General features: G+C 42.6%; 1 protein-coding gene across 2 annotated transcripts in view; it reads right to left on the bottom strand.

Moving 5' to 3' along the window:
* Positions 1–2,326: 2,326 nt before the first annotated feature.
* The window catches only part of IQGAP1 (IQ motif containing GTPase activating protein 1), a 185,572-nt gene continuing 160,179 nt past the window's right edge, over positions 2,327–27,719 (bottom strand). For both annotated transcript variants that reach the window (XM_073304652.2, XM_073304653.2), the window contains 6 exons: positions 20,407–20,494; positions 19,191–19,403; positions 17,949–18,115; positions 16,491–16,613; positions 13,572–13,680; positions 2,327–5,098 (listed from right to left, as the gene is read on the bottom strand). In XM_073304652.2, the coding sequence (XP_073160753.1) occupies positions 4,985–5,098; positions 13,572–13,680; positions 16,491–16,613; positions 17,949–18,115; positions 19,191–19,403; positions 20,407–20,494 (814 nt within the window). In that variant the 3' untranslated portion in view covers positions 2,327–4,984. The remainder of the gene's footprint in view (positions 5,099–13,571; positions 13,681–16,490; positions 16,614–17,948; positions 18,116–19,190; positions 19,404–20,406; positions 20,495–27,719) is intronic.

Below are 27,719 nucleotides of genomic sequence, written 5' to 3'. Positions count from 1 at the left end.
CCACTAGCTTGATGTAGGTGAGGTGTGTAGTGACCACACTGAGGCATAGTATTTTCCTTTTTTGCCACGCTCAGTATGGAGCCATGGCCCTTTCAAGCGGTTTTCTAATTTTTGAGTTGTATCTGCAATCTCATTTAATAATTTCAATCCACTTTCAGTGCAGTAGCCTCTGACCACGGGCCATTGGATGGTGGCCAGCCTGAGTCATTCCACATGTCCCCAGTGTAGCATCCATCACAATTATCCCATATTCCATCTTTTAATTTGGTTAGGGCCACCTGTTTCCATTTCTGCCCCCATCCTTCAGGTATTATAAAAGCACTTGAGGTCTGTTGTTGGATAGCAGGGGATAGCACATCTTTCTTTTGCAGGTTTTCCACAGCTGTTTCCAATTTTTTGTTCACCTGCTTTCTCTCTTTGAGCATACCATGTGTCTGGAGTGCCTGCTGCCCAGCTAAAAGACCTTGGGCTTTCCAGTGCTCAACAGTCTTGGATATGTCTTCCAAAGCCTGGGTTACCTCTTCTACTTCCCTGTTTTTTTCCATAACGTGCCTGGCCAGTATTGTGGCATGTTATTTAAGCCATTTTACTGCCATGGCCCTTAATTGCATTATTATACATTTTTTATTTGTTATTGTTAGGGTTATTTGTTATTGTTTTTCAAGGCTTCAGTTTCTGCCCTTGCTTTACATATTCCAATTCATTTTTCCACACTTTCTTTTTAAACTTTATATGGGTCCCCCTTGCTGGCAATACACCATGTCCAAATTTCATCAACCTCTGTGAGGATAAGAGAGTTCCCTAGCTTGTGTTTTTTGTGTCTTATTAGTTTGCGATGCCTAGAGAAGATAGCTCACTTACTTACCAGATCAGTGGTCGTGGGTCACCAGTGTGGTTAGATGTTCAACTGCATGGGTGTGTTCTCCTCCAGCTCTGCGCAGACAGCTGGCACAGCAGACCTTGAATGAATCACTCAATGACCACAAGATCTGTCAATGTACACACCAGGCCAGGTCTATTGTCAATGAAACACGGTACTAGTATCCTGCAGACTCTACCAGACCACTAATATGTTTTTGCCCGTAACAATGGACCAGCTCAGTGAATGGGAGGACTTTCCACTCCTCCCTAGGCTAGACAAAGACACTCCCTCTGAAATACATCTTTATACCCTGATACAAACAAATTATGTACTGCCCCTCTGCCATAATTAGTTATTGCATCCCGACATGGCTACTTAACACCCATCACCTTGTACATGTTGGTTCGATCAAAATTTCTTTATTACATACTGTCATCCTGACATCATCTTTTAGGAGGGGTCAGTATGTTCCTGTTATCCTTGGGGGATGTTTTTGTACCATCCTTGGTATCAGGATGTGTTTACGTAAGTACTCTGTGCCAAGCACTTCTTAGGAATGTGTGTTTCTACAATATCAGCCCTGTTCTTGCCAGATTCTGTGAGCAGGTCCTTCCTGTTGGTCACAGCTTGTCTTTGGTTTATATCAGTAAAGCTTTGACAACTACTTTAGCCCAGGCCTCATGCCTCATACCAGGCCTCTGATACAAGGGCTTATGTCTCAGGCTCTTTTCCAACTACAACTGCAAATCAAAATTCCGTCATTTAGTGCTGTAACAGTAAAATATAAGTTAATTGAAACATCTTAACATCTTTGCATTAGATATTTCTTGTAACCTCAAAGGGCACAGCACACCCATTTTATAAGGTGCCTGTGACCACTGCATCCCCAGTTAGGTTGGCTAATCTTAACATGTACCCAGAAAATGCTCTCTAAACACTTGGGGAATTGGCTAGGGTCAGCATTTGCACTGGGGATTGTCCAGTCAGTGAAGTTTAAATATCCTGATTATTTGGAGTTCAGCCAGGCACACAGGGGTTCTGTGACTGAGCCTGGACGGCAGACTGAGAAGACTGCTGGGTTGAGAAGTTCCAGAGTTGCTGGTTCCAAAGTAGCTCTGAAGCCATGGATTCCCTAGGAACCTAAAGACTGTGGTTCTGCCTTTCCTATGGAAATGATGGAAACAGAGTTTGATAGCACTTTTTAAATTGGAGTGCATGAAATGCAGTGTAACTAGGAAACAGACCTGCACATGCCTCTCAGCTTCTGATTCAGACACATTATAATGGGGTGAGATGATAGTCTTGTTCCTAAGTGACTGACATCTGAGAAATGCAGAAAATGTCTGTATGTGTATATGCTGTTGTGGTCCTGTGATTAGAAGTTTTCACTAAAAAGCAAAGTGCTGGGTTTAACAAATTGACACACAAATTAAAGCTGGTCTCAAACAGATTCAAACACTGAGATGTGAACAAATGATCTTTTATTTAGATGAGAAATACAAAGACATTTTATGTGCAAACAATAGGCTAAGCCATCTAGTTATTTGAAAGGAATTTAAGCCCAAGATAAATAAAATGATTGTGCGGGAGGGGAGAGGGAAGAGAAAAGGGAAAGCTAGGACACCAATAAATAAAGTAACAAATTACAAAATTTCAGTGCTGAAACTGGATCTTTCTGCCAGTGTCTCCATTCTTTAAAAACTCCTACCAAAGTTACACACTTATTTAACTAAAATTGGCACACCTGTTCCCATAAAATGGGTTCACTCTTTTACTACCTAGTTGTCTTGTCAATTTGCACCAAAACTGTTTTGAAATAGGTATTGGCTGTTCTTATAAATATTCCAAATATCTTCTCCTCATAGGTATTATGATAGTTTATTAGAACAGCCTCACTAACTATTAGTCTCATTAGCTATTTCTTGAATTTAGACTGGGTTACGGTGAGGAGGCAGCCATGCAGACTTCTGGGACAGTAGCCCTTTTTAAATGGAGAAAATTTAATCCCTTTTGTTGAACATGTCAGGGTGCTGTTTTATTCCCCTGAAGAATAATTTGAGAATGTCCTATTGTCACTATCCCTAACTAAAAAACGATAGTTAGATTTAAAACCCTTCAGTTAAACAGCAGTGGGAACTCACATTGAAAAGAGACAGGTAGATGCAAGTCAAGACTTTTATCCTGTCCCTGTCCTGATGCTATTTTGGGATGGGGGCATAGAATTCCTATTTTGAGGTTCTCCGCTCTGACAGCAGAATTTCCCCTATTTGGAACTTCCTGGCTGTGGTCAGTTTTACATCCAAAAGGAAAGTTGCGTCATTGTTCTTTTTATTATGCTAATCCTGCATGGACCAAGATAAAATCAGTTTGTTACTGTTTGCATGACAGGGATTGTTACAAGGTAGAGCCACATAGGATTAGCCTCTTAAAAAGACTATGGGAAACAACTGACTCCCAAGGCAGGCAGAGAGTTTTCAAACATTAGTAACTGGTTTCATTTAAAAAACACTAAAATGGCAGACTATGATTAAATTATAAAACTAAATTATTTGAAATAAACATACGGCGTATGTGTGTGTGTCTAAGAACAGAGAGACTTTATTCTATCCTGTACTCTGGGAACATAAAACAGTCAAACAAATTTTAAAATTATTAAAAAAAAAAAAAAGACATTTTTGTCTGGAGCAGATAACTTGGGCAACAAAAGTTTGTTTCAGGCTAAAAGTAAGTTAGTGAATATCAGAGTTCATAACGGTCGTTTTGCATTTCTGTAAGGTATAGCAATATAACAGGCACCACCATAATAATGAGTGAATATCTAAGTAGTAAAGGAAACGGGGAGTCATTTGCTCAGGTACATTTGGTAAAATGTAAATAATTTAACAGCTCAGACTATTTAAGGCAGAGTAAATTCCCTTTGGCAAGTCTGCAGGTATATCATAGTGTTTAATGGCATCAGTTACAGATATGTGAAGCACTAAGCTAACTTCGAAAGTTTTTCTGTAATGTTCTAAAGGCTTCTGAAGCGAAACTGTAAAATAAACTTTTCTCAACTGATTCAAAAATCTCTCTCCTCCACCCCCAATAAAAGGCCGCTTTTCATCTTTAGGCATTAGCACACACATTCCTCATTTCCTCTACAACCGGGACAATCTGTATATTAGTAAGGGGTCTTTAAGAGAAACAAATATTGAAAAAAAAATTGGATCATTAAAGATCTTCTACATGGCTACAATAATGTATGTATAGTAATAATTCAGCATCACTTACGTCACTGAAAGCCATCTAGGACTCTGCTGCATAGTCCCATGCAGCTAATAGTCACCACCACCGCAAGCTGGCCATTGACCACTTTTAATTTGACTCAGTTCTGTGACAAAATCTTTTCTTCTCCCCATTGCTTGGGGACAGAGCTACATACGTACATCGAATAACATGCTAAAATATAACTCAAGTTTAGGTCTTTCAAATCAAATCTATAAACAGTTCAGTCATCCTGGTAGTGAGCCTTCGGTAATGGACACTGCTATGGACAGAATCAGCTGGTTAAAAATTTTCCAATTTCTCCATGCTATGGCACAGAGCAAATATTTCTCTAAGTTGATGTCCTATTGTGTTTTCTTAGAATTTTAGAGAGGGAGTCTAAATACGATCTGAAATCCTGTTCTGCTTCTAGATACAGAGGCAGACCTGGTTGCTCTGCAGTGCTAGCTTTCTTCTTCTACAACAAGTAACAAGAATTCAAGCCCCACCATCCAAACGTTTAGGCAAAGAACACACCCAGAAACCCAAAATATATTCTAACAACTGTTTAATCCCCAATGCCATTGTAATAATACATGGAAAACGTCTAAACTAAATGTTTCTCAAGGAATCTGAAAAGTCATAGAAAATAAGATCATAGCAGTAAGACAGATAGAGTCCCTGTGGACTCAGTCAGGATTATTAATTCACTGACAGTCTAGTCCTTCGCCATGAAGTAATATACTTGTAGTTTGGGCAGAGGGAGGTACATCAATATATAGGTGTCCTTGGTTCTGACAGGGGAAAGGGGACATTAAGAAACAAAGATGCAGTTTTTCCATTAACCTCCGTTTTCATAGCTCCTCTGGGAGATGGCAATTATTTCCCATAGAACTTCTTGTTCAGAAGAAAGATCAGGAGGTTGACGTTGACTTTAGCTCTGTCAAACAACTTCATGACAGCAACACCTTCATACTGCAGCTGCAAAAGATCCTGTCAAAGAGAACATGTTGATTAGTGAGAAATCCATAGAGGCTGAATGGGAAAGGGATAAGTTACAAGACACTAGTGCAAAGAAGGTTTCTGAAGAATTAATATCTAGTGAGAGTCTATGACATATAAGCATATACCTTAAAGACCCACTGATTCGACCTGGAAAGTATGAAAAATATTCTATTAATAGACAGTTCGGATTATTTTCAGAGTGGTAGCCGTGTTAGTCTGTATCAGCAAAAACAACAAGGAGTCAAGGATCTACAACCTATCCTGAAGGACGATCCCTTCCTCTCACAGGCCTTGGGAAACAGGCCAGCCCTCGCTTACAGACAGTCCCCCAACCTGAAGCAAATACTCACCAGCAACTACGCACCATACAACAAAAACACTAACCCAGGAACCAAACCCTGCAACAAACCCCGGTACCAACTCTGTCCTCATATCTATTCAAGGGACACCATCATAGGACCTAACCACATCAGCCAGATCATCAGGGGCTCGTTCACCTGCACATCTAACAATGTGATACATGCCATCATGTGCCAGCAATGCCCCTCTGCCATGTACATTGGCCAAACTGGACAGTCTATGCAAAAGAATAAATGGACACAAATCTTGACATCAGGAATTATAACATTCAAAAACCAGTCAGAGAACACTTCAATCTCCCTGGTCACTCACTAACAAACTTAGAAGTGGCAATTCTTCAACAAAAAAACTTCAAAAACAGACTCTTACGTGAAACTGCAGAACTGGAATTAATTTGCAAACTGGACACCATCGAATTAGGCCTGAATAGAGACTGGGAGTGGATGGGTCATTACAAAAACTAATTTTACCATACTAATTTCCCCCTACTGTTACTCACACCTTCTTGTCAACTGTTTGAAATGGGCCACCCTCATTACCACTACAAAAGTGATTTTTCCTCCCTTGGTATTCTACTGTTAATTGAATTGCCCCGTTAGACTGACCCCCCCCCGCTTTGGTAAGGCAACTCCCATCTTTTCATGTACTATGTGTGTGTGTATATACACACACACACACACACACACACGCTACTGTATTTTCCACTCCATACATCTGATAAAGTGGATCCTAGCCCATGAAAGCTTATGCCCAAACAAATTTGTTAGTCTCTAAGGTGCCACAAGGACTCCTCGTTGTTTTAGTTCTGATTATATTAGTTTTATGATTTTTTGTATTAATAGGAAAATTTAAATGAAAACTCTCTTTAGCTCTCACCTCTGTTTCAAATATCTAAAAAGACCACAACAATCCAAATCTAAACAGTCATTTCCAGGCTCTTCGTTCATGTGATTACCATACAATCTCCATAACCCTTAGATAGAGTCCTTCCTCCCATCATTTAATCATATTTCACAGCCATAAAATATATGGCCTGATTTTCAAAGAAGTTAAGCAGCCACAGCTCCCACTGAGGTGACTTAGGCACTGAAATTTAAAGCAGAACAACAGGAAAAGCTCCCAGCTAGTATCAAATGAAGAAGACTGAACCAGTTTCATTATCAATGGAGGCAAGACTGCTACAATGACACCTTTCCAGTGTCAGATAGCTCTGAGGAGGTAGATACTGAATGGATAGACAATAAGGCATCCCCCTGTGCCAGTCTCTCTCAGTATTGAAGATTTTCTGGGCGACTGATAGTTTGTGATAAGTAGGGCCCTACCAAATTCACAGTCCATTTTGAGAAACGCTGGTCTCACCAGTGAAATCTGTATAGTATGAAGACCAGATTTCATGGCCCATGATACGTTTTTCACGACAATGAATTTGGTAGGGCCCTAGTGATGAGGCAGAGCTTGCTAAAGACAAGCTGTCACACTCTCAGTCTCCCTTAGGCAGGTTTATTGCCCAAACTTTAAGCAAAGTAAACAAAACTGCTCCTCAGCTCACCTTTTACAAATTTGACACCACCCCTTTAACTGGGACCATCTCCTATGGCACTGGAGCTGGACCTACTTCAGTCACAGGAGCCAGCCAGCCACCCTGTGACACAGTACTATACTTCCTCACCTTCACTGAGGTTGAATGGGAGCAAGGAGACTGCAATGTTGTTTCTCCATCTTTCTCCAGCCCAGAAGCAAGGGAAGCCAACAGAGAGTCCCAAGACCACTCAGAAAGGCTCAGCTCCGAGGCGCTCATGACATATAACTTAATGTTCCTCATTGGCTCAGGTGACATTGGGAACTTCAGTGCCACTTTTGCTGGACCTAAAGTCACTTACAGTGATTAGGTCTTTGAAATCAAGACACCCCTCAACATTGACAATGGTGGATGATTGGTATCCAACTCAGTTGATCAGATGAGACGAATGACCTTGACGCTGTTCATCATGTTGGTCATAAAACCACCCTGTCAAGTCAGAGCCACAGTGTCTCTCAATGCTAATGGTACTAGACTCAGGTGACTGGGCCTGAAGAAGCCTCCCCTGCTAGTAGGGGTTTGAAATAGTTGTTCTTTTCTTTGAAGAGTGAACTCACACTAATTCTGACCTTCTCCCAGAGGCACCCAAAAATGAGAGGCTGCAATGGGTATCACAGCATTGCATGAAGCATAGTTCATAAAGCTGGAGTTCTCCGTTGCCCCAGTTATGCTGTCTGTTGGGCCAAAAGACACTAAGAGAAACTGCATCCTAGGACTGATGTTCAGGAAAAACAAAGCTGCTCATGAGAAGTGGGACCTGCAGGGTGCCTGCATTGGCATCAACATCAATTAAAATAAAAAAGCTGACTAACTAAACGCACAAGACGACACACAAAAGGGGAAGAAAAATGAAAAACCAATAACTGATGAGGGAAATATTGAGGACACTGAATGAGCTCCAAACTCACTGCAACTTTCATGGTCAAAAGTAAATGAAGGGCAACTGAGACCACTGAAGACCACTAGAAGATTGTGAGTTTAGGCTAAAGCGTGAGGATCCATATGGTCAGTTATTGAAGGACTATTTTTATAACAATGATCTATTTGCAAATCAGTATTTCCTAGAAATTATGCACACATTTCAGTGCTCTTATATAAATCCAGATAGCTGTCACATGGCAGGTATTACAGAAATGTAAGACTTTTCCTTGACTAAACACAGATCAGAACATTGTAAATTAATTAATCCTAAATTTTGTCCTTAGGTTCAAGTGAAAACAAGAAGAAATTACTCACCTTGTGTAGTAACTATGGTTCTTCAAGATGTGTCCCCCTATGGGTGCTTCACTGTAGGTGTGTCTGCGTCCCTGCACTGCTGATCGGAGAATTCTGATAGCAGACCATCCCACCCATGCATGCACTGCTCCTCACCTGCCACGAGGCTAGCCAATGTGCATGGGCAATCCCTCCTCAGTTCTTTCTCTACTGCAGAGTCAATTACTAGAACTCCGAAGTAGAAGGGAGGAGAGTGGGTCATGGAGCACCAATAGAGGGACAGACACATCTTGAAGAACCATTGTTACTGCACAAGGTAAGTACATTCTTTTTTCTTCTTCGAGTAGTGTCCCAATGGGTGCTTCACTGTAGGTAATTCCCGAGCAGTACCCACCACTAGGAGGCTGGGGCTTTGGAGTCAAATCCATTATAGAGGATAGCTCTGTGGCACCAAATCTGGCTCTGCAGCCGAGTCCCTCCCTGAGGATGCAATAATGTTCTGCAAAGGTATGTGCAGACCGTTGAGATGCGCACCCCATCCTATACATTGGCACTCAGGGGTAACAATGGGGGAGGCTGAACAAATGGGACTGCGGTATATACATTCATTGGGTCTTTCCACCAATCTAAGGATTCCTTGACCTTGGTGGGCATCAATAATAATTTGTCTATGCTGTCTCTGTTTGGCCTGTAAAATGAATTGAACTAGGCTTGGAAGCATCTCATGAATAGTTTGGCACAAGCTAGGACCGATGTGCCCATGACCATGTGCTCTAGAAGGTGGAGGTGGTGTCTGGCTGAAATCTGGGGGCTGGATTGAATTGTCTCTACCAGTGTTGAAAGACTGAGGAATCTGTGACTTGGGAGGAGTGTCTCTGAATTCTAGTCTTTACACAGGTGTTGATGTTGATTTTTGTGTGTTGATTTGTAGGCCCAGATTCTGGAACAGATTCAGTGTAGTCTGGGTGACTCACTGGGCTTTGGTGAAAGAATATGCCCTGAGAAGGCAGTTGTCCAGGTAAGGATAAATTATGACACTCTGAAACCGTAAGTGGCCTGTCACTACTTGGAAAATACCCTGGGGGCCGAAGGGGAGTACTCTGCACTGGCAGTGGTCTTGGCCTAGTGTGAATCTCAGGTAACATCTCTGACTTGGTATGATGGAAATGTGGAAATATGTATCTTGGAGGTTGAGGGCCAAGAATCAATTTCCTTTCTTTAGTGCTGGAAAAATCATTGATAGAGTGACCACCTTGAACTTCTGCACTTTGATATATCTGTTGAGCGCTCTCAGGTCCAGCATGGGACTCCAACCTCCCTTCTTCTTTGGAATTACAAAGTAGCAAGAGTAGAAGCCTTTACCTCTTAGATGTATGGACACAGGCTTTACGGCTTCTATGCTGGGGAGACGGTTTACCTCCTGACATAGACTCTCGTGAGAAAGGTCCCTGAAGAGGGATGGGGAAGGGTGTTTGGGAGGGAGGAGAAATGGATGGCATAACCATCCCAAATGATCTCCAGCACCCACTTGTTGGAGCTTATCTGTTCCCACGTGTTGTGGAAAGGGGTAAGATGGTTGCCGAAGGGATAGGTGAGGTTTAACAGCATGAGATGGTGAGAATGTCCTACAGGCACCTTGACCAACCCGTCAAAATTGCCGTTTCAAAGTGGAGGGCTGAAAGAAAGTTGATTGATATCCCCAGTACTTTCGCCTGGGGAACGTAGGCTTCTTCCTCTGCGTCCCATAAGATCTCTGTGACGAGTACTGAGATGTGTATTGTGATGAGCAGGGCTTAAATGGTGGCTGAAGGCTGTTCTTTCTTTTGTAGGCAGGAGAATACATCCCAAGGGACCAAAGAGTTGCCCTAGATTCTTTCAATGTGTGAATCAATGCATCAGTCTTCTCAGCAAATAACTTTGTCCCTTCAAAAGGAAGGTCTTCCACCATAGTTTTGATCTCTTTAAGGAAGCCAGCTAAGTGAAGCCATGAAGCCTGTCTCATCACAATGGCCGTGGAAATCAAGCATGCTGCCATGTCATCTATGCTAGATGCAATTTGGAGGGACGTCTTTGCCACCAGTTAGCCCTTGTTGACTACTGCCTTGAATTGTTCCTTGTGAGAATCAGGCAGTTGCTTAATAAAGGAACCGAGTTTCATGTAATTTTGGTAGTCATATTTTGCCAACAAGACTTGGTAGTTTGCTACGCAGAACTGGAGGGTGGCTTATGAAAATGCTTTCCTGCTGAACAGATCCAAACATATCCAGTCCCGGTCATAAGGGGTGGATCTGAACTGGTGCTGGTGGCCATTAGAGTTAACTGTGTCCACAATGATAGAATTGGGAGGCAGGTGGGAAAAGAGAAATTCCAGTCTCGGGCTCTGGATGAACTTGGTACCAGTGCCCCAGTACTGAGAAGGGGCGAGTTTGGTGCGTTGGATACCGAAAGATCTGTCACGCACCGGAAATCTGGCAGTGCAGATGACGTCAGTACTGGCAGTGGTTGTCGGTGCTCAGAGGCTTGCACTGAATGAGTCAGACATACGGATCTGACCGCGAGGTCTGTTGGTGCCAGGTGCACCAGAATTGGTACCAGTGCTGATGTCCATACTGAGAGCCTTCCCTGGAGTGGATCTTCTATGTTTTTCATGCCCCTGTGGTACTGGTGTTTCTTTGCGTGTGCCCTTCGGGTCTTTGGGTAGTCTGACTTGCCCTGTCAGTTTGGTACTGTGCACGCCCTGGGTACCAGTTTTAGACGCCTTCACTGCCATCAGTACTGATGATACTGATGGAGCCAGAGATTGTTTTTGGCTTGATCTGGGCTCGCTACACGGACTCACAGACCTTTTCTTAGAGGCCTTGTGTGAGTGGCTCATCTCTCTGGGCTCATCTCCCTTCGAAGTAGAGGGTTGCAGCAAGAGCTCCCACTGGGATTCCAGGGGTTGAAGGGCCAACTCCATGAGCCGTAATTTGAGGGCTAGTCTACACTACCATGATACATAGGTGCAGCTGCATCAGCGCATCTGGTGAAGATGCGCTATGCTGACGGAAGAGTGCTCTCCCATCGGCATAATTATTCCACCTCAGTGAGATGTGGAAGCTATGAACTCAGGAGAGCGTCTCCTGCTGACTTAGCACTGGTGTGGACATTCTTGCTAACAGAATGTTAGGAATCATTAGGAAAGGGATAGATAATAAGACAGAAAATATCATATTGCCTCTATATAAATCCATGGTACGCCCACATCCTGAATACTGTGTGCAGATGTGGTCACCCTGTCTCAAAAAAGATATATTGGCATTAGAAAAGATTCAGAAAAGGGCAACAAAAATGATTAGGGGTATGGAACGGCTTCCATATGAGGAGAGATTAACAAGACTGGGACTTTTGAGCTTGGAAAAGAGACAACTATGGTGGGATATAATAGAGGTCTATAAAATCATGACAGGTGTGGAGAAAGTAAATAAGGACATGTTATTTACTCAGAACACAAGAACTAGGGATCACCAAGTGAAATTAACAGGCAGCAGGTTTAAAACAAACAAAAGGAAGTATTTCGTCACACAGTGCACAATAAACCTGTGCAACTCTTTGCCAGAGGATGTTGTGAAGGCCAAGACTGTAACAGGGTTAAAAAAAGAACTATTTAAATTCATGGAGGATAGGTTTGTGACGCCACACTCATATTCTTCATAAAAATATTGTTGTAATATGAATATGGCATAAATAAGACATGTTTTATGCGAGATGGGTCATGTGAGGTATCATTGGAAAGATTATGATTTGCTGAATGTGGTTATCCTATTTGTATGCATGTGTCAGCTCTGTATCTGAAGTTAGGAATATTGACACTCTAACAATTACAACTGTGTGTACACTTGGGGAATGCCGAACGGACAGTATGCATTCAGCCTGAATGGGCCATTAGGAAAGACAACAGAATGGGTCTTTGAAGATGCTGATCTCTCATCTTCCTGGAGGTCCTTCCTGTGGACGTTACAAATAAACTTTGTCTCATGGTGGCTTTAACACTGCAAGGTCATGTGATAATGTCACCTGGTACAGAATACCACCTTGGACACTGCTGGTACTTTTCTAATGGAAACAAAGGATTCCCGCCTTATGTAAATCCTATTTAAGGCTGGGAAGGGAGTTAATCTGGCTCTTCTCCATTGCCTCCCAGCTCAAGAAGGAGGACTCCTGAAAGCACCTGAAGAAACAAAGGAGCGAAGCTGGGGAAAGGCAAGGGCTGAGTCCAGGCTGAGACAGGAGTATAGTCTGTGAAAAGAAATAACTGGAAATCTAAGCTGCAAAAACTCTGCAACCTGCCTAAAACAACACTTAGGGTGAGAAATTACTATTTGTAATGTTTCAGAGTAGCAGCCGTGTTAGTCTGTATTCGAGAAAAGAAAAGGAGTACTAGTGGCACCTTGGAGACTAACCAATTTATTTGAGCATAAGCTTTTGTGAGACGAAAGCTTATGCTCAAATAAACTGGTTAGTCTCTAAGGTGCCACTAGTACTCCTTTTCTTTTTGTAATGTGTTTCTTTAGTGAATTAAGCTTAGGTTGCGTGTTTTGTTTTATCTGCTCAGTAATCTGCTTTGTTCTGTTTGCTATCCCTTATAATCACTTACAATTTACCTTTTGTAGTTAATAAACTTATTTTTTGTTTATTCCAAAACCCAGATTGTGCAATTCATACATGCCCTGGTGTGGAAAGGAGTTGTACATATCTCCCGCCACATTGAGGGAGGGGGCGATTTTTATGAGCATGCTATATAGTTCTCTGTACAGTGCAAGACAATATAATTTTGGGTTTACACTCCAGAGGGTGTGTGCATGGGAGAGCTGGGCATTCCCCTAGCTGAGTCCTCCCACAGACAGCTAATTGCAGACTCTGTATGATTCTACAGCTGGGTGTATCCCTGCCTGTGTGTGTGCTGAAAAAGAGGCTTGAGAGCCTGTCATAGCAGCACAGAGTAAGGGAAACCCAGGCTAGTAGGACGGGTAGGCTCAATGGGATCCCACCCAAAAGGGGGGTCCAACCCGTCACAAGGTCCATCAATGGTGTCCCTAGCCTCAGTTTTGCCAGAAACTGGGAATAGGCAACAGGGGATGGATCACTTGAAGATTATCTGTTCTGTTAATTCTCTCTGAAGCATAATGAATACAAATATTTATTTATGAAATCTTAGCTTAACAGAAAGTGACTATGAGAAGTCTACATGAAAGATTTTGGTGGCCAAAGGCAGTCTACATAGGTTGTACCCCACAGGTTTTCAGCATTAAATAGGAGGGTCCTTACCTGATAATGTAACATGAATGTTTCCATCTGAACGCCCATGAATTTTGCTTTGACCTCAAAGTCTCCTACCTCCTCTGTTGGGTTGATTTCAAATATCACATTTTTAAACCTATGAAGGTTGGCAAATAAAAATAAATTTATTATTTAACATACAATTTCTAATGAAGAAGGGGTAGTGGAGGACTATATTAACACAGTGATCCTTGCAATACAAGTAGTGTGAATAAGGAATCTCAAACTCAGTAGAGAGGGAGAGACAAACGCAGAGCAGTAGGCAGCGGTACAGCGTACAACTCTCGGCAAACCAGCTTCCTGCTGAGGTGAGGTAGGCTGCCTCATTGAGAGGAAGCCTCTTAGATTCTAAGGCCGGAAGGGGTCATTGGGATCATCTGGTTTGACCTCTTGCATAACACAGGCCATATAACATCCTTGAAATAATTCCTTTCTGAACTAAAGTAGATCTTTTGGAAAAACATCCAATCTGGATTTAAAAATTGCCAGTGATGGAGAATCCACCACAATCCTTGGTAAACCCTTTCAATGGTTAACTACCCTCACTACGAAAAATTTACACTTTATTTCTAGTCTGAACTTGTCTAGCTTCAGCTTACACCCTTGGATCTTGTCTTATCTTAGACAGCTGGACCAAAGAGCCTACTGTCAAATATTTATTCCCGATGTAGGTACTTACAGGCTGAGCTCAAGTCACCTTTTAACCTTCCCTTTGTTAAGCTAAATAGATTGATCTTCTTGAGTCTGTCACTATATAAGGCATATTTTCCAATCCTTTAACTATTCTCATAGCTCTTCTCTGGACCCTCTCCAATTTAGCAATCTTTTTCTTGAACTGTGGACTCCGGAACTAGACACAGTATTCTAGCAGTGGTTGCACCAGTGCCAAATACAGAGGTAACATAACCTCTTTACTCCTACTTGAGACTTATCCTGTTTATGCATCTAAGGGTTGCATTGGTCTTTGGACCACTGTGTTGTACTGGGAGCTCATGCTCAGCTGATTATTCGTCATGACCCCAAATCTTTTTTAGAGTCACTGATTCCCAGGATCATGCCCCCCGTTCTGTAAGTATGGCCTACATTTTTTTTCTTAATTTAACATTCAGCTGTATTAAAACACATACTGTTTGCTTATGCCCAGCTTACCAAGTTATCTGGATCACTTTAAATCTGTGACCTGTCCTCTTCATTGTTTACCACTCTCTCAATATTTGTGTCATCTTCAAACTATATCAGTGATGATTTTGTTTTCTTCCAGGTCACTGATAAAAACGTTAAATAGCATAGGACCACAAAATGATCCCCAAGACCCCACTAGAAACAGACCCACTTAAAGATGATTCTCTGTTTACAGTTACATTTTGAGAATTATTAAGGGCTCAGGGGTGACCTCTGTAAGCCAATAGTGTATTTAGATGACTAAGAAGGTGGTGTTTTCCTGGGAGGCCATGAAATTTTGGGGGACATAGGCCCTGTTTGACCCTAACCCAACTTTGATGAGGAAGGTTTTGTAGTCTGATTGTGGTAGATGCAGATAGATGGCTCTGGGGGTTGAGGGGAGAGGTGGAGGACCATGAGGGGGCATTTCCCCCCCCCCCCCCCCAAAAAAAAATCTTATCAGACAATCTTGGTTGCTGTTTTTCATAGAACTGAGAAATGGAAAAAAACAGATTAGGTTATCTAATCTGTTCTTTCCCCAACACCAGTCAGTGAAGGGTTGGTTCCATTCCGCATATTTTCTGGCGTATTGTCCAATTTTGCTTTCATTTCCCAGAAAAAAAAATCTTTATGTTCAAGTTAAGATTGGAAATATCCATTAAAACCCCATATTAGAAAAGCTGCAGTTTTAAAAGAAATCAAAATACATGAAAGTTAGGACATTTGGAATGAAAGTTTCAGAAAACATTTACTCTGACTCTGTATCCCCACACACTATGCACCTAATGGGACTATGGATAGATCACACATAGCACAGCAACCTTAGAAACTTTTCAATTGTAATAAAAACATAATATGGTCTACATACCTGCTGGATCCCATATTTGTTCCATGTGAAAGTAGTAAGAATTGCACTGTACTGATGAATAGGATACTCTGGCATATACTGACAACATGCAGTATGGATACCATAAAATTGAACATATGGGGATGTAAGAAGTCTGACAGTGGACAGTTCTTTAATTTATCAGAAAAAGGCATAATGAGTCCCAATGATTGGAAGGTGAAGATAGACAAATTCAGACTAGATATAAAGTGACAGTTTTTAACAATGCAGTAATTACTCATTGGCAAAAACTTTACTGGGGATGAGATGGATTCTCCATCACTTGGAAGTCTTTAAAGGATGTCTTTCTAAAAGACATGCTCTAGCTCAACCAAAAGTGATGGGCTTGATGCAAAAATTGCTGACTCTTTGACCTGTGCTATGCAGGAGGACAGACTATATGATCATATTGGTCTTTCAGCCTTAAAAATCTATGAATCTACAAACACTACACAGCTCCAGGAGCTCAACCAGACATCAGTTTGTCATTATTTCAGACTAGTCTCTACAGAACAGTTTTGGTGACTGATGGAACCCAGAAACTACTCACTGGCTGAGAGATGGAATTTTGTTGCTCTACACCAGTGATTCTCAACCTATTTACCATTGTGAGCCTCACGTGCAGCGTTCTATGTGTTACAGGGGTTGCATCCATAACCTGGCTCTGAGGATGTCACATGGGTCGCAGCTGTGTGCTGATTGGGCTGCAAGCAGCCTGTAGGCAGAGAACCACTGCTCTACACTGAAGCCCTGGAAAAAGTGTTTAACAAGCAGGAGATGACGGAATTAGGAACACTTGTTTCCCTATTCACAGCTAGGGAAAAGATCTTTGGACCTTAGGCCTAAAGGTTAAAACTCACTGGTTTACTTGCAGGTCTTCAATCTCCAACAGGACTCCCTTCTCATGAAGTCGGGCTGCTGTATATTTCAGAGAAATCTTTTTACTCTTTTTGCCTTTCATCTCCCGTGGCTTCTTAGAGACTCTGAGAAAAACAAATACTGAAATTAGCTGAATGAGGCAAGAAGAGTGATTTCAAACAATGACAGAATTTGATCTGATCTGGGTGAATGGCAGGAAATGAGTAATAAACTGGTAATGTCTCACAAATAGTTGTTATAAATACAGAATATTCACACATTTTAAGGTATTTAAGGCAGAGACCATATGTTTATAGTCTATTTATATACGTGTGGGCACGTGCACATGTATATATACTGCACCCATTACAATCTACTCTGACCTCTTGCACAACAGAGGCTGCAGAACCTCACCCAGTAATTTCTGTAGCAACCCCAATACTTTATGGTTGAAAAACAGCATCTCTTTCAGAAAGATATCCAATTTTAATTTAAACATTTCAAGGGACAGTAATTTACCACATTCTTTGGCAAGCTGTTCCAATGATTACTCAACCTCACTGTTAAAAATTTGGAAAGAACTATTTCTGTTCATTGCTCTCTGGGGACCCAGAAGCAGTAAAGTGTGCAGAAGGAACCCAAAATTATGAATTACCTGAACTATCAGAGGATAAACCACAAGATACTGCCAGTTCATCTCAGAGGCCTGACAGGAGCAAGTGGCAGTGAACGGATGCTTAGAGGCTCCTGCCCCAGTGTGCTGGGCACTGTACAAGCATAATAAAAAGAGTTCTTGCCCTGACCACTTACAACCTATGTATAAGATAAGAGACAACACAAGGATACAACAAACAGATAGGGGGAGCACAAAGTAACAGAAAGACCAAATTCCATAAGGCTGCAAGTTGAAGCTAGACAAATTCAGAAAGGAAATAAGTTGTAAACTTTTAACGGTGAGAGTAATTAACCATTGGAATTTTCAGGTGGTGGATTCGTCATCAGTGACAATTTTTAAATCAAGATTGATTTTTTTTTAAAAAAAGATCTGCTCTAGGAATTATTTTGGGGATGTTCTACAGCCTGGACTACACAGAAGGTCAAATTACATAATGGTTCCTTCTGGCCTTGGAATCTATGAATCTGGTATAAATGTTTGAAGTAGAGAGAACAACCCACTTTGTCATGTGTTCCTGTACTTTACATTCCTGGGGATCCCCACCCACCGTGCATCACAAAAGTTACATTCTTCCAAGTCCTCCTTTTAAGACCCAACCATCTTCCTCCATCTCCTCAGTCTACCTGCTGTCACCTAGCCATTTCCCTCCCTCCCTTCTATACCTTTTGCCCTCTTACATGACCCAGCTACTCTCCTCCATCCCAGACCTTCCTACCATCACTCTTCTCAGCTGTAGTCTATGCATTCCTTTCCCAAAAACCCAGCGCTGCTCTGAGGTACTCACTTGCCCTTGCTGGCCAAGTTATCCAAGCAGGTTTTGATATAGCTTTTATAATAATCCACCTGTTCCTCATAAAAGGTGGCTTTGGAGTTCAGCGCACTGTAAGTCTGCTGCAGCTTCACCAACTCTGCCTTTCTCCTCTGACGGTATCTGCGCTGGTTCCGGATGTCCTAGATAAGGATGGCAGATGTGTGAAGCTTTACCACTGAGTCATTGCTGGGTGCTCCCTTTATCAAGCCAGTGTACAATATTAAGAGAGTCCATTTGGAACACACATTTCCAAGTTTAATACAGACATTAAATTAGCCCTTTCACAGACTTTCTAACCAAATTTATACTTATAGACAGAAATAAAATGTCCTGACATTTTTCCTGAAATGTCCTGCACAATTTTTCATTTCTTCCCTTACTAACCTTTTATTTTTAGAAATAAATGTTATTTTGATTATTATGAACAAATGAAAATGTCTAGTTTCCAAATTAGCTTCCATTATTATTTTGGATAATTAGGCATCACTTAAGGTTTTATTCTTACCTGATCTCTGAAGGAAACAACTTATTTTATTTATGTATTTGTATACCGCTCTGATGCATTAATTTTGGTAAATACTTGACGTTAGATAACGGTCATCAATGTAAGAATGGATGAAACATGTGACAGCAGCTATGTTTTTTTTATTTCTCCCTTTCTCCTCTACTGAGGATTGTTTACTGAGGATGCCTTTGCAAGAGTATTAGGAACGTTTATTTTGTACTTACATGTAAAATAAGGTTTCTTTACAAGAGTAATCTTTGTAAAGAAATTATTTTAGAATATGTCAATTTAAAAAGAAATAATTTTAGAATAACTGAATTTAACTTTAAAATGGAGGGAACAAAGAGGGCAAGTCCATGCATTAGGGTCTGAAGTTAAAAAGAGGAAAATTAATATTACACTTACTGAATGATTCTCAGGAATTCCCCCCCCCCCCCCAAAAAAAAATAAATTCACTCTTCCTCACAGTCAATGAGGTCCCATCATCAACAAAGTGTTTATGAGAAAAGTGAATTCTTGCATGTATATGAAGGGCTGGAGATTAGCAGAGCATGTGTTACCCATCTCTCTGAGAGGCAGCTTTCACTACTACTTTAATACCTTGGAAAATTCCTGCCATATGCACTATTGGAACTTCAATAAGAGTGACAAATGACGAGGCCATAATTTGAATTACCCAACGAACCACCAGAGACTTCCTGTCAGAATACCTTGGCAATATCATTGATTAGCTCCTGATATCTATTCTTTGGGTTTACGGTTCCCAGTTCTGTCAACTTCTTCAAGCCTGTCTTGATTTTCTCCTTCTTTTCTTGAAGATTCAAGTTGCTATCCTCCTTTACAGATTTAGATTTTTTCATCTTGTCAGGGGTTTTGGCATCACGAATGGCCCGTCTCTGCATAGCTCTCTGATGCTCTGCTTCCTAGGAGAGAAGAGTATTACAAGTTGGGTGGATAGATTTTAAGGCTATATGTAAGGTTAAGATTCTGTCAGGGGTATTTTTAGTAAAAGTCAGGGTCAGGGCATGGGCAGTAAACAAAAACTCACGGAAGACCATAACCTGTTCCTAACTTTTACTAAAAATACCCTGGGAGGGAAGGACAGGGACAAAGAGAGCATTGCCAGGGCTTGCACCTGCTCCAGCAGCAGGAGCTGACCGCTGCTGCTCCTGCCCCAGGGGGACTGATTCAATCCCAGCCACTGTTCCAGCAGCTGCTGTTCTGACAGCCTTGAGGCTGACCGCTAGTCAGTCAGCTGTTCCGGCAGCCCCGGGGCTCTGCGGCCCTGAGGCTGGCTGCCGATCAGCTGTTTCAGCGGCCCTGGCCCCAGGGCTGACCACTGGTCAGCTGTTTCAGTGACTGCTGCTCTGCAGCCCTGGGACTGGCCGCAAGTCAGCTATTCTGACAGCCCTGGGGCTGAAAAGCTGCTCCAGCCCTGTCCCAGAAGTCATCACAGAGGTCCTGGAAAGTCATGGAATCCGTGACCTCCGTGACAGAATCATATTCTTAGCTATAATGGAAAACCATGATCACATAGTCTAATCTCCAACATAACACAAGCCACAAAATTTTACTCAGTGATTCCTGCACTGAATACAGTAATTAGTTGTTGAACTAAACAATACCTAGTAGACTCATTCACACCCTAGTACCAGCACTGGCCTATCTGAAATCTGCTTCTTACATCATCCCCCTATATATATGGCTTCCAACAATCCAGTCATCACAAGAATAAAAATTAAATACACCATATATCCCCATCACTATTTTACATACACATGTCTGAAACATTGATATGCCACACCTAAATTGCCACATATATTACAATCCCAGAATTTAGGCTTTCATATGTACCTGTACCCACATACATCTAGATTTAAAAGAATCCAGTATCCTAAGGAGTGGAGCCAAACTACTTTTCCATACCTGCTCATGGGTGGCTGGAGTTTCCAGGATTTCAGTCAGTGTCTCCCCCGGCTGGAAGCGGATTACATCTACAATTAAGCGCTTTGTACTGAAAAGAAACCAAGGCAAGTAGGAAACAAAACAACATTAAAACAAAACAAAATCCTATTCCTTCTCTGAAAAGAGAACAAAGCTGTCACTGATTTATATTAGGCCAGTCATATTCATACCAGATCCACATCAGGCCATTTGTAAACCAGTCAACAGTCCTTATATTGTCAATACTCATGCCTCACTTCTCCAAATGCAAAGAAAGAAAAGTTACTTACTAGTAACTATGGCTGTTTGAGAGTTGCCTCTGTGCATTCCCACTCTGGGGATGATGGCCCCGCACCTTGAGCTTGCAGAGCCATCTTGAAAGGTGCATTGTTGGGACTGCATGAGCACCTCCCCACCTGAACCCCATAATGCTGAACTGTCAGCACGTCACACTATATATAAAGGGAGTGAAGCCCCACAACATCCTCAGGTCCTTCACCTGGACAGCAGAGTCCAAGCTGTGTAGAGAACTCTGAGGCAGAGAGGAAGGTAGGTGAGCAGTTGCAAAGTAAAGAGACAACTCTCAAACAGCCACAGTTACTGTTAGGTAACTTTTCTTTCTCAAGGGCCTCTGTGCATTCCCACTCTTGGGAGATTCATGAGCTGTCCAGTCCACATGGAAGGTGGGCTGAGGAACTTTCAATTAAATAAAGACAGTAGCACGACACACCCAGCATCAGAGTGGGATGCTAGTATTTGGTGAATATGTGGACTGAACTCCAAGTGACTGCTCTACAAATCTCAGCAAGAGGATATGGCTTAAAATAGGCCACAGAGACAGCAGTAGCCCTCAATAAGTGAGTCCTTAAGCCTGCTGGAATGAGGACTTTGGCTATGTTAAAACATCTGATTACATATGGCATCCCACTGCTCTTTTCCCCATGGGGTATACCCAGACACCTCCATCTACTCAAATGCCACATCCATTCTCCAAAAAACCACCCTGAAACAAACAAATCAAGCATCCAAAAAGCAAAGAATGTCCACTAAGCAGAATTTATCCTGAAAAGAGATATATCCCTTGGTCCTGCAGTATGTAAAAGGCCGGCCAAGGAACCTTGTGAAGAGGGCCACTCACACCTGGAAAGCACTCTGGATAGGAAAGCATGAAGATGGAACTCCTACAGGAGATGGGTGCTTTGGGTACTGTGGGGTGGTCTGTGCCACCCTGAAATGGAGAGACGTATGCCAAAGGACTGGGGCACAGCTCTGGGCTGGAGGAAGATACATGCACCAGTTAGGCTAAAATTTGGAAAGCAAGCTCAACAACGAGCCTTGGAGAAGTGGAAGAAATGAATGGGATGATGTAACAGTACACTGGTCACAGGGTGCATGTGTTCTCCAATGCACCTGTGTGACGAATGTGGGAATTTTCTGTAATATTTTTTCAACCAATACACATCTCAGCTAACTGTCAGACTTTATTACCACCTGTCACAGAGTAGCTGGTCCCTCTCGATAGACTAAGCCCAGCTTCCCTGGACCAGAGTAGTGAGTCCAATCCAGCCAATTAAAGAGGGTTGGGCTGCATTTGGACCTATAAAGGGCTGCTAATGGACAGGTGAGAGGGATGGAGACAGGCTGCAGGGGAGGGAAAGCCACACTGGAGTGCAGCTACCTCCTGTGGTGGGTCCTGGGTTCCAAGAAGGGAGCAGAGCTCACTGAGACTGGGAAACTGCCAGGAGCAGGAGTGAAGCACAGAAAGTTTTAGTCCTGTCCAGGCAGAAGGCTAGACATCATTTGACATCTAATGAGTGAGGGCGCTGTGCCTCCAGGGATGAAAGCGGCTTAGGGAAAAAACCACCTTAGACAAAAATTTTGAGTGCAGCCACATCATCACTTTGTCTTTGGAGAATCATGTATAAGGAGGTTCTGCCATGAAAGCCTGCAACTTGCACTCTGCTTGCAGATGTTATCGCCACTGGGAATGCAGTTTTTTGACAAGAGAGGAAAGGGACAAGATGCCCGAGGCTCTAACAGAGGTCCCATCAGAGCTGCTAAGACCATGTTAAGGTCCCACAAAGGAACCGTTTCTTGCATGGGCGGACTGAGATGAAGAATTCCTTTAAAGAATCTTGCTACCATGGCATTGGAAAATACCAATCTTTCACGAATGGGTGATTGAAAGCTGAGACTGCTGCCAGATGCACCTTCAACGAACTAAGCATAAGACCCAATGACTAAAGATGCAGCAAGTACTCCAAGATGTCCTGGATACAAGCCAGCAGTGGCTAAAATCCACGGGCCAATGCCCATATAGAAAACTGCTTACACTTTGCTAAATAGGACATTCTGATATAGAATTTTCTACTACTGAGTAGGACCTGTTGAACAGCCTCCAAACATTGCTCTCCCTCCTCATTCAACCACAGAGCAGCCATGCAGTAAGATGAAGGGAACTGAGCACAGGATGCAAAGTGCGACCATGATTCTGTGTGAGGTGGCTGGGATCAAGAGGAAGGGATATAGGATGTTGAACTGACAACACCAGAAGGTTGGTAAACAAACACTGCATCGCCCATGCCGATGATGATGAGGTTGGCCCAATCTGCTTTTAGCTTGAGGATAACCTGCGGAATGATTGGAATTGGGGGAAAAGTATATAGAAAAGCTGAGTGGCACCTGAGATGGAAGGTGTCGGTCAGGGAGCCTGCAGAACAGATGGCATTTCCTATTGTCCCTTGTAGTGAACAGTCAATCACTGGGATGCTCCAAGTCGCGAAAATGACTTGCAAGAACACTGGGCTTCAGAGACCACTCGTAACCCTGAGAAAAATTCTTGCTGAGATGGTCCATGAGATGATTCTGGACTCCAGGCAAGTGATTGGCTATTGGAATTATGATCTTGTCGATGCAGAACTGCCATAGCATAATTGCCTTTTGATAGAGCACCACAAGATGCACAAATACCCCCAAAATCCCTCAGAAATAACTAATCCCCATAAGTCTACTATCTATATACAGAGTTAAAGTATAAGAAGAGGTGCTAAGGAAGGTCTACAGGGGTAGACTCGGACACACAAAGCTTCCTGAATGCTCTCTCGTGGAGAAGAAACTGGTGTGCCTGGAAGCTGCATTCCTAATGTCCTAAGAATGGCCATACTGGTCAGACCAATGGTCCATCTAGCACAGTATCCTGTCTTCTAATAGTGGCCAGAGCCACATGCCAGGCACATAGTACCTGATTCTTTACTGCCTTGCACCTGTGAAATCTTTTACACCTGTAAAAAGGATGCCATGATACCATAGAAGTGTAAGGACGGAAGGGACCTCAAGCAATCTTTTAATCCATCCCTCATGCTGAGGCTGAACCAAATATACCAAGCACATCCTTGACTGGTGTTTGTCTAACTTGTTCTTAAAAACTTCTAGTGATAGGGATTCCACAACCTCTCTAGGTAACCTGTTTAATATTTCAGAGTAACAACCGTGTTAGTCTGTATTCGCAAAAAGAAAAGGAGTACTTGTGGCACCTTAGAGACTAACCAATTTATCTGAGCATAGTAGTAGTTAATATTTAACTACTCTTATAGAACATTTTTCCTCATATCTAACCTAAATTGCCCTTGCAGAAAACTAAGCTGATTACTTCTTGTGTACTTCTAGTGTACATGGAGAACAATTACCACAGTCCTCTTTATAACAACCTTTTACATATTTGAAGATGGTTATCAAATCCTCCCCCTCAATCTTCTGTAGACTAAACATGCCTTCAGAATGGTTGTGTTGTGTTTTGCATCTATTTTGCATAGGTGTAAATGACAATATATTGGTCAAAGCAGTGAAGAATTGGGCCTGTAGTATTCTGGAATCCAAATCAGGGGACAAAGAAGAATGTGTACTCTGTGGTGTTCTGGACCCAAAATCTTCAACACAACCTCCTGCTTTCTGTGGCCCTCTGCTGCCGAATTCTGCAGAAAAATATGGCTACTTTTCCTACAGCAACTAGTCCTTCAAGATGTTGTAGTCAGTATTGTAGCCAATGATTTTAGTTTATTGTTCATTTATTGTATGATGTTATACTTAACTAATGTTATGTTATATAAAAGCATTGTATGCTAAATAGAGTTAAATTGCAGGATTACAGAAGTATAAGACGGATCAGAATGAAGAGGGAATAATCAGGTATTAGGTATCTAAGTAAGTAGGGTTGAAATGCAAGGCCTGTAGGTTGAGGCCTGCAAGATTTTAGCTTAGCTATTTTAGGCCTTGGAGCTAAGAAATGTTGATATAAGCAAGTGATCAAAGAATAACTTGATGCCTTAAAATTAGGGCATAATAAGGAAAAAGATGTACCAAGTGGTAATATTGCAAAAAATTAGCCAGAAGATTAATTTTAAATAATAAAAATGATGTAAAGGCACATCTGTTTCCAACAGGTCTTAAAAAATTACCTCTCTTTCGTAACTGTTGTTCTTCAAGATGTGTTGCTCATGTCCATTCCACTCACACAAAAACAGATTTTATTTTTCAGATAACAGTGCTTGGCAGGGCTGTGCCTGTGTCCTATACCTCCCAGCGCTCCCATACAAGGAAATAAAGACCAGGTGGCCTGGCACAGCCCCTTGCTTCGTTCTCTGGCATTCCAAAGCCCATGGTAGTTGATGACTCCAACAGCAGGGTTGGAGGATGGGTTGTGGGAGCCACACTGACCACAACAACTCAAAGAACTAGTTACTGTAGGGTAGGTAACTATTTTATTTTTTGAATGTGTCAGAGTGAATCCCACTCTAACTGAATGACATGCACAGAGGTGGGAGGGAGTCACAGCCATATCAGCCACAAAATGACTGGACCACAGCTACTGTGAAACTAGCTTTTGCTCTGGCTGCTACATCAAGTGCATAATGGTTTATGAAAGGTCACTGGCTTACTCCAAGTGGCTGCCTTACATATCTCAGAAATCGGTAGGTTTCTCAAGCAGGCCAAAGATGTTGCCTGAGCTCTGGTGGCATGTGCCCTGAAATTTATAGGATAGGACTTGTCACTAATTGGTAACAGTTGGAGGCACACTGAGAAATCCACTTTACGATCACTGAGAAGAAATTGCCTCACCTTTAGAGCTAACCAGCACGGCTACAAAGAGGCGGGGAGAGAGGGTCTAAAAGGTTTGTCCCATTGAACATGGAAACATCTAGAGAATGGAATTTCTCTTCTCCCAAAAAGGAATGTGGTTTTGGGAGACTGACTGGTACAAATGGAATTCCAACACTACCCTTGGAATGAATTTAGGATGTGGTTTCATTACCACTTTCTCTCTATGGAAAGGTGTATACAGCAGTCTACCCATGAAAGCTTGGATCATGCTGACTCTCTGGGACGATATAGTGGCTACTAAAAAGGCTGTCTTGATAGTGAGATGATATAAGGAGCATTCTGAAGGAGGTTCAAATGGGGGTTCCGTAAGCTGTAAAAGAATGATGGTGAGGTCACAAGTAGGAGACGGGTCTCTAACCAGGGGCATGCATGCTCAAGTCCCTTGAGAAATCTCACCACCACGGGGTGTGAGAAGGCTGACTGCAACTGAACTAGAGTATAGTATGCAGAGACTGCAGCAAGCGCAAGGAGCTACATGGAAGGCCTTAGGGCTTCAGGGATAGTATGTGTGACCCAGTGACCGCTCTGGGCCAACTGGCAGAGGGCACAATGGGTACATAGGGTTTTACAGTATGTATGGATGACCACATGGCCACCTTGCAAATGTCCAGTATGGAAACGTCACTGAGGAATGCTATCAATGTCTCTTGTGCCCTCATGGAGTGAGCCCATGTCTGCTGAGTAGGTACAACTGAAGCTATTTCATATGCAGTCTTGATACAGGATGTTAGCCATCTGGACATAGTCTGTGCCAAGACTGCATGACCATTCATGCGGTCTGCATGTGACACCAACAGGTGAGGTGACGCAGGACTAGTCTAGTCCTGTACAGATAAAAGGCTAGACCTCACCTGACATCCAGATGGTGGAGGTACTGTTCCTCTGGAGAGGAATGCAGCTTAGGGACAAAACACAGGTAAATACACTGCCTGATTAAGATGAAACTGGAACAACAAGGAGTCCGGTGGCACCTTAAAGACTAACAGATTTATTTGAGCATAAGCTTTTGTGGGTAAAAACCTCACTTCTTGGCTCTGCAAAAGCTTATGCTCAAATAAAGCTTATGCTCAAATAAATCTGTTCATCTTTAAGGTGTCACCGGACTCCTTGTTGTTTTTGTGGATACAGATTAACATGGCTACTTCCTGATAAATGAAACTGAGAGACCACCTGGATAAAAACTTTGGGTGTGGTTGTATTACTTTGTCCTTGGAGCATTCTGTAGTATCTGGCTGATGAATCTTGCCCATATGCTCAGGGTTTAGCTGATCGCCATATTTGGGGTCGGGAAGGAATTTTCCTCCAGGGCAGATTGGAAGAGGCCCTGGAGGTTTTTCGCCTTCCTCTGTAGTATGGGGCACGGGTCACTTGCAGGAGGATTCTCTGCTCCTTGAAGTCATTAAACTACAATTTGAGGACTTCAATAGCACAGATTTAGGTGTGAGGTTTTTTGCAGGAGTGGTGGGTGAAATTCTGTGGCCTGCGTTGTGCAGGAGGTCAGACTAGATGATCATAACGGTCCCTTCTGACCTAAATATCTATGAATCTATGAGTGTAAGGCGGCTCAGCCATCAGGGCCTGCAACTCTTGCATCCCTCTTGCAGATGTGATGGCTATCAGGAATGGGGTTTTCTGAGACAGGAGAGGAGGGGCAGCGGACAGGAAGCAAGGGGCTTAAAAGGGGGGCCCAACTTGCAAACCAGAGGATGTAAGTGGAGAAGTCCTTTCAGAAATCTCGTCGCCATGGCATTGGAAAAAACTGATTTCCCTTGAATAGGGGGATGAAATGCTGATATTGCTGCCAAACGCACTCTTAGGAAACTGAGCGCAATGCTCCATTTCTGAAGATGTAGCACGTACTCCAAGACTTCCTGGATGGAAGCCCCTGTTGGTTGGGTCCTGCACACCAAAGATCACCCTGAGAACCTCTTCCACTTCGTTAAGTAGGCCATCCCAGTGCTGCTGAGTAGGCCTGGTTGGACAGCTGCTGAGCACTGCTCTTCCTCTTTATTTTGCCATGTAGCAGCCATTCCCTAAGGTGCAGGGAACTAATCGCAGGATGGAGGGTGTGTGGCCATGGTTCTGAGTGAGCAGGTTGGGATGGAGAGGAAGCGGTATGGGAGACTGGAATGACAGAG

Source organism: Lepidochelys kempii, chromosome 10, assembly GCF_965140285.1.
Source record: "Lepidochelys kempii isolate rLepKem1 chromosome 10, rLepKem1.hap1, whole genome shotgun sequence".
NCBI lineage: Eukaryota > Metazoa > Chordata > Testudines > Cheloniidae > Lepidochelys > Lepidochelys kempii.
Note: the sequence above shows the minus strand (reverse complement) of the source record. Positions and strands in the feature narration are given on the sequence as shown.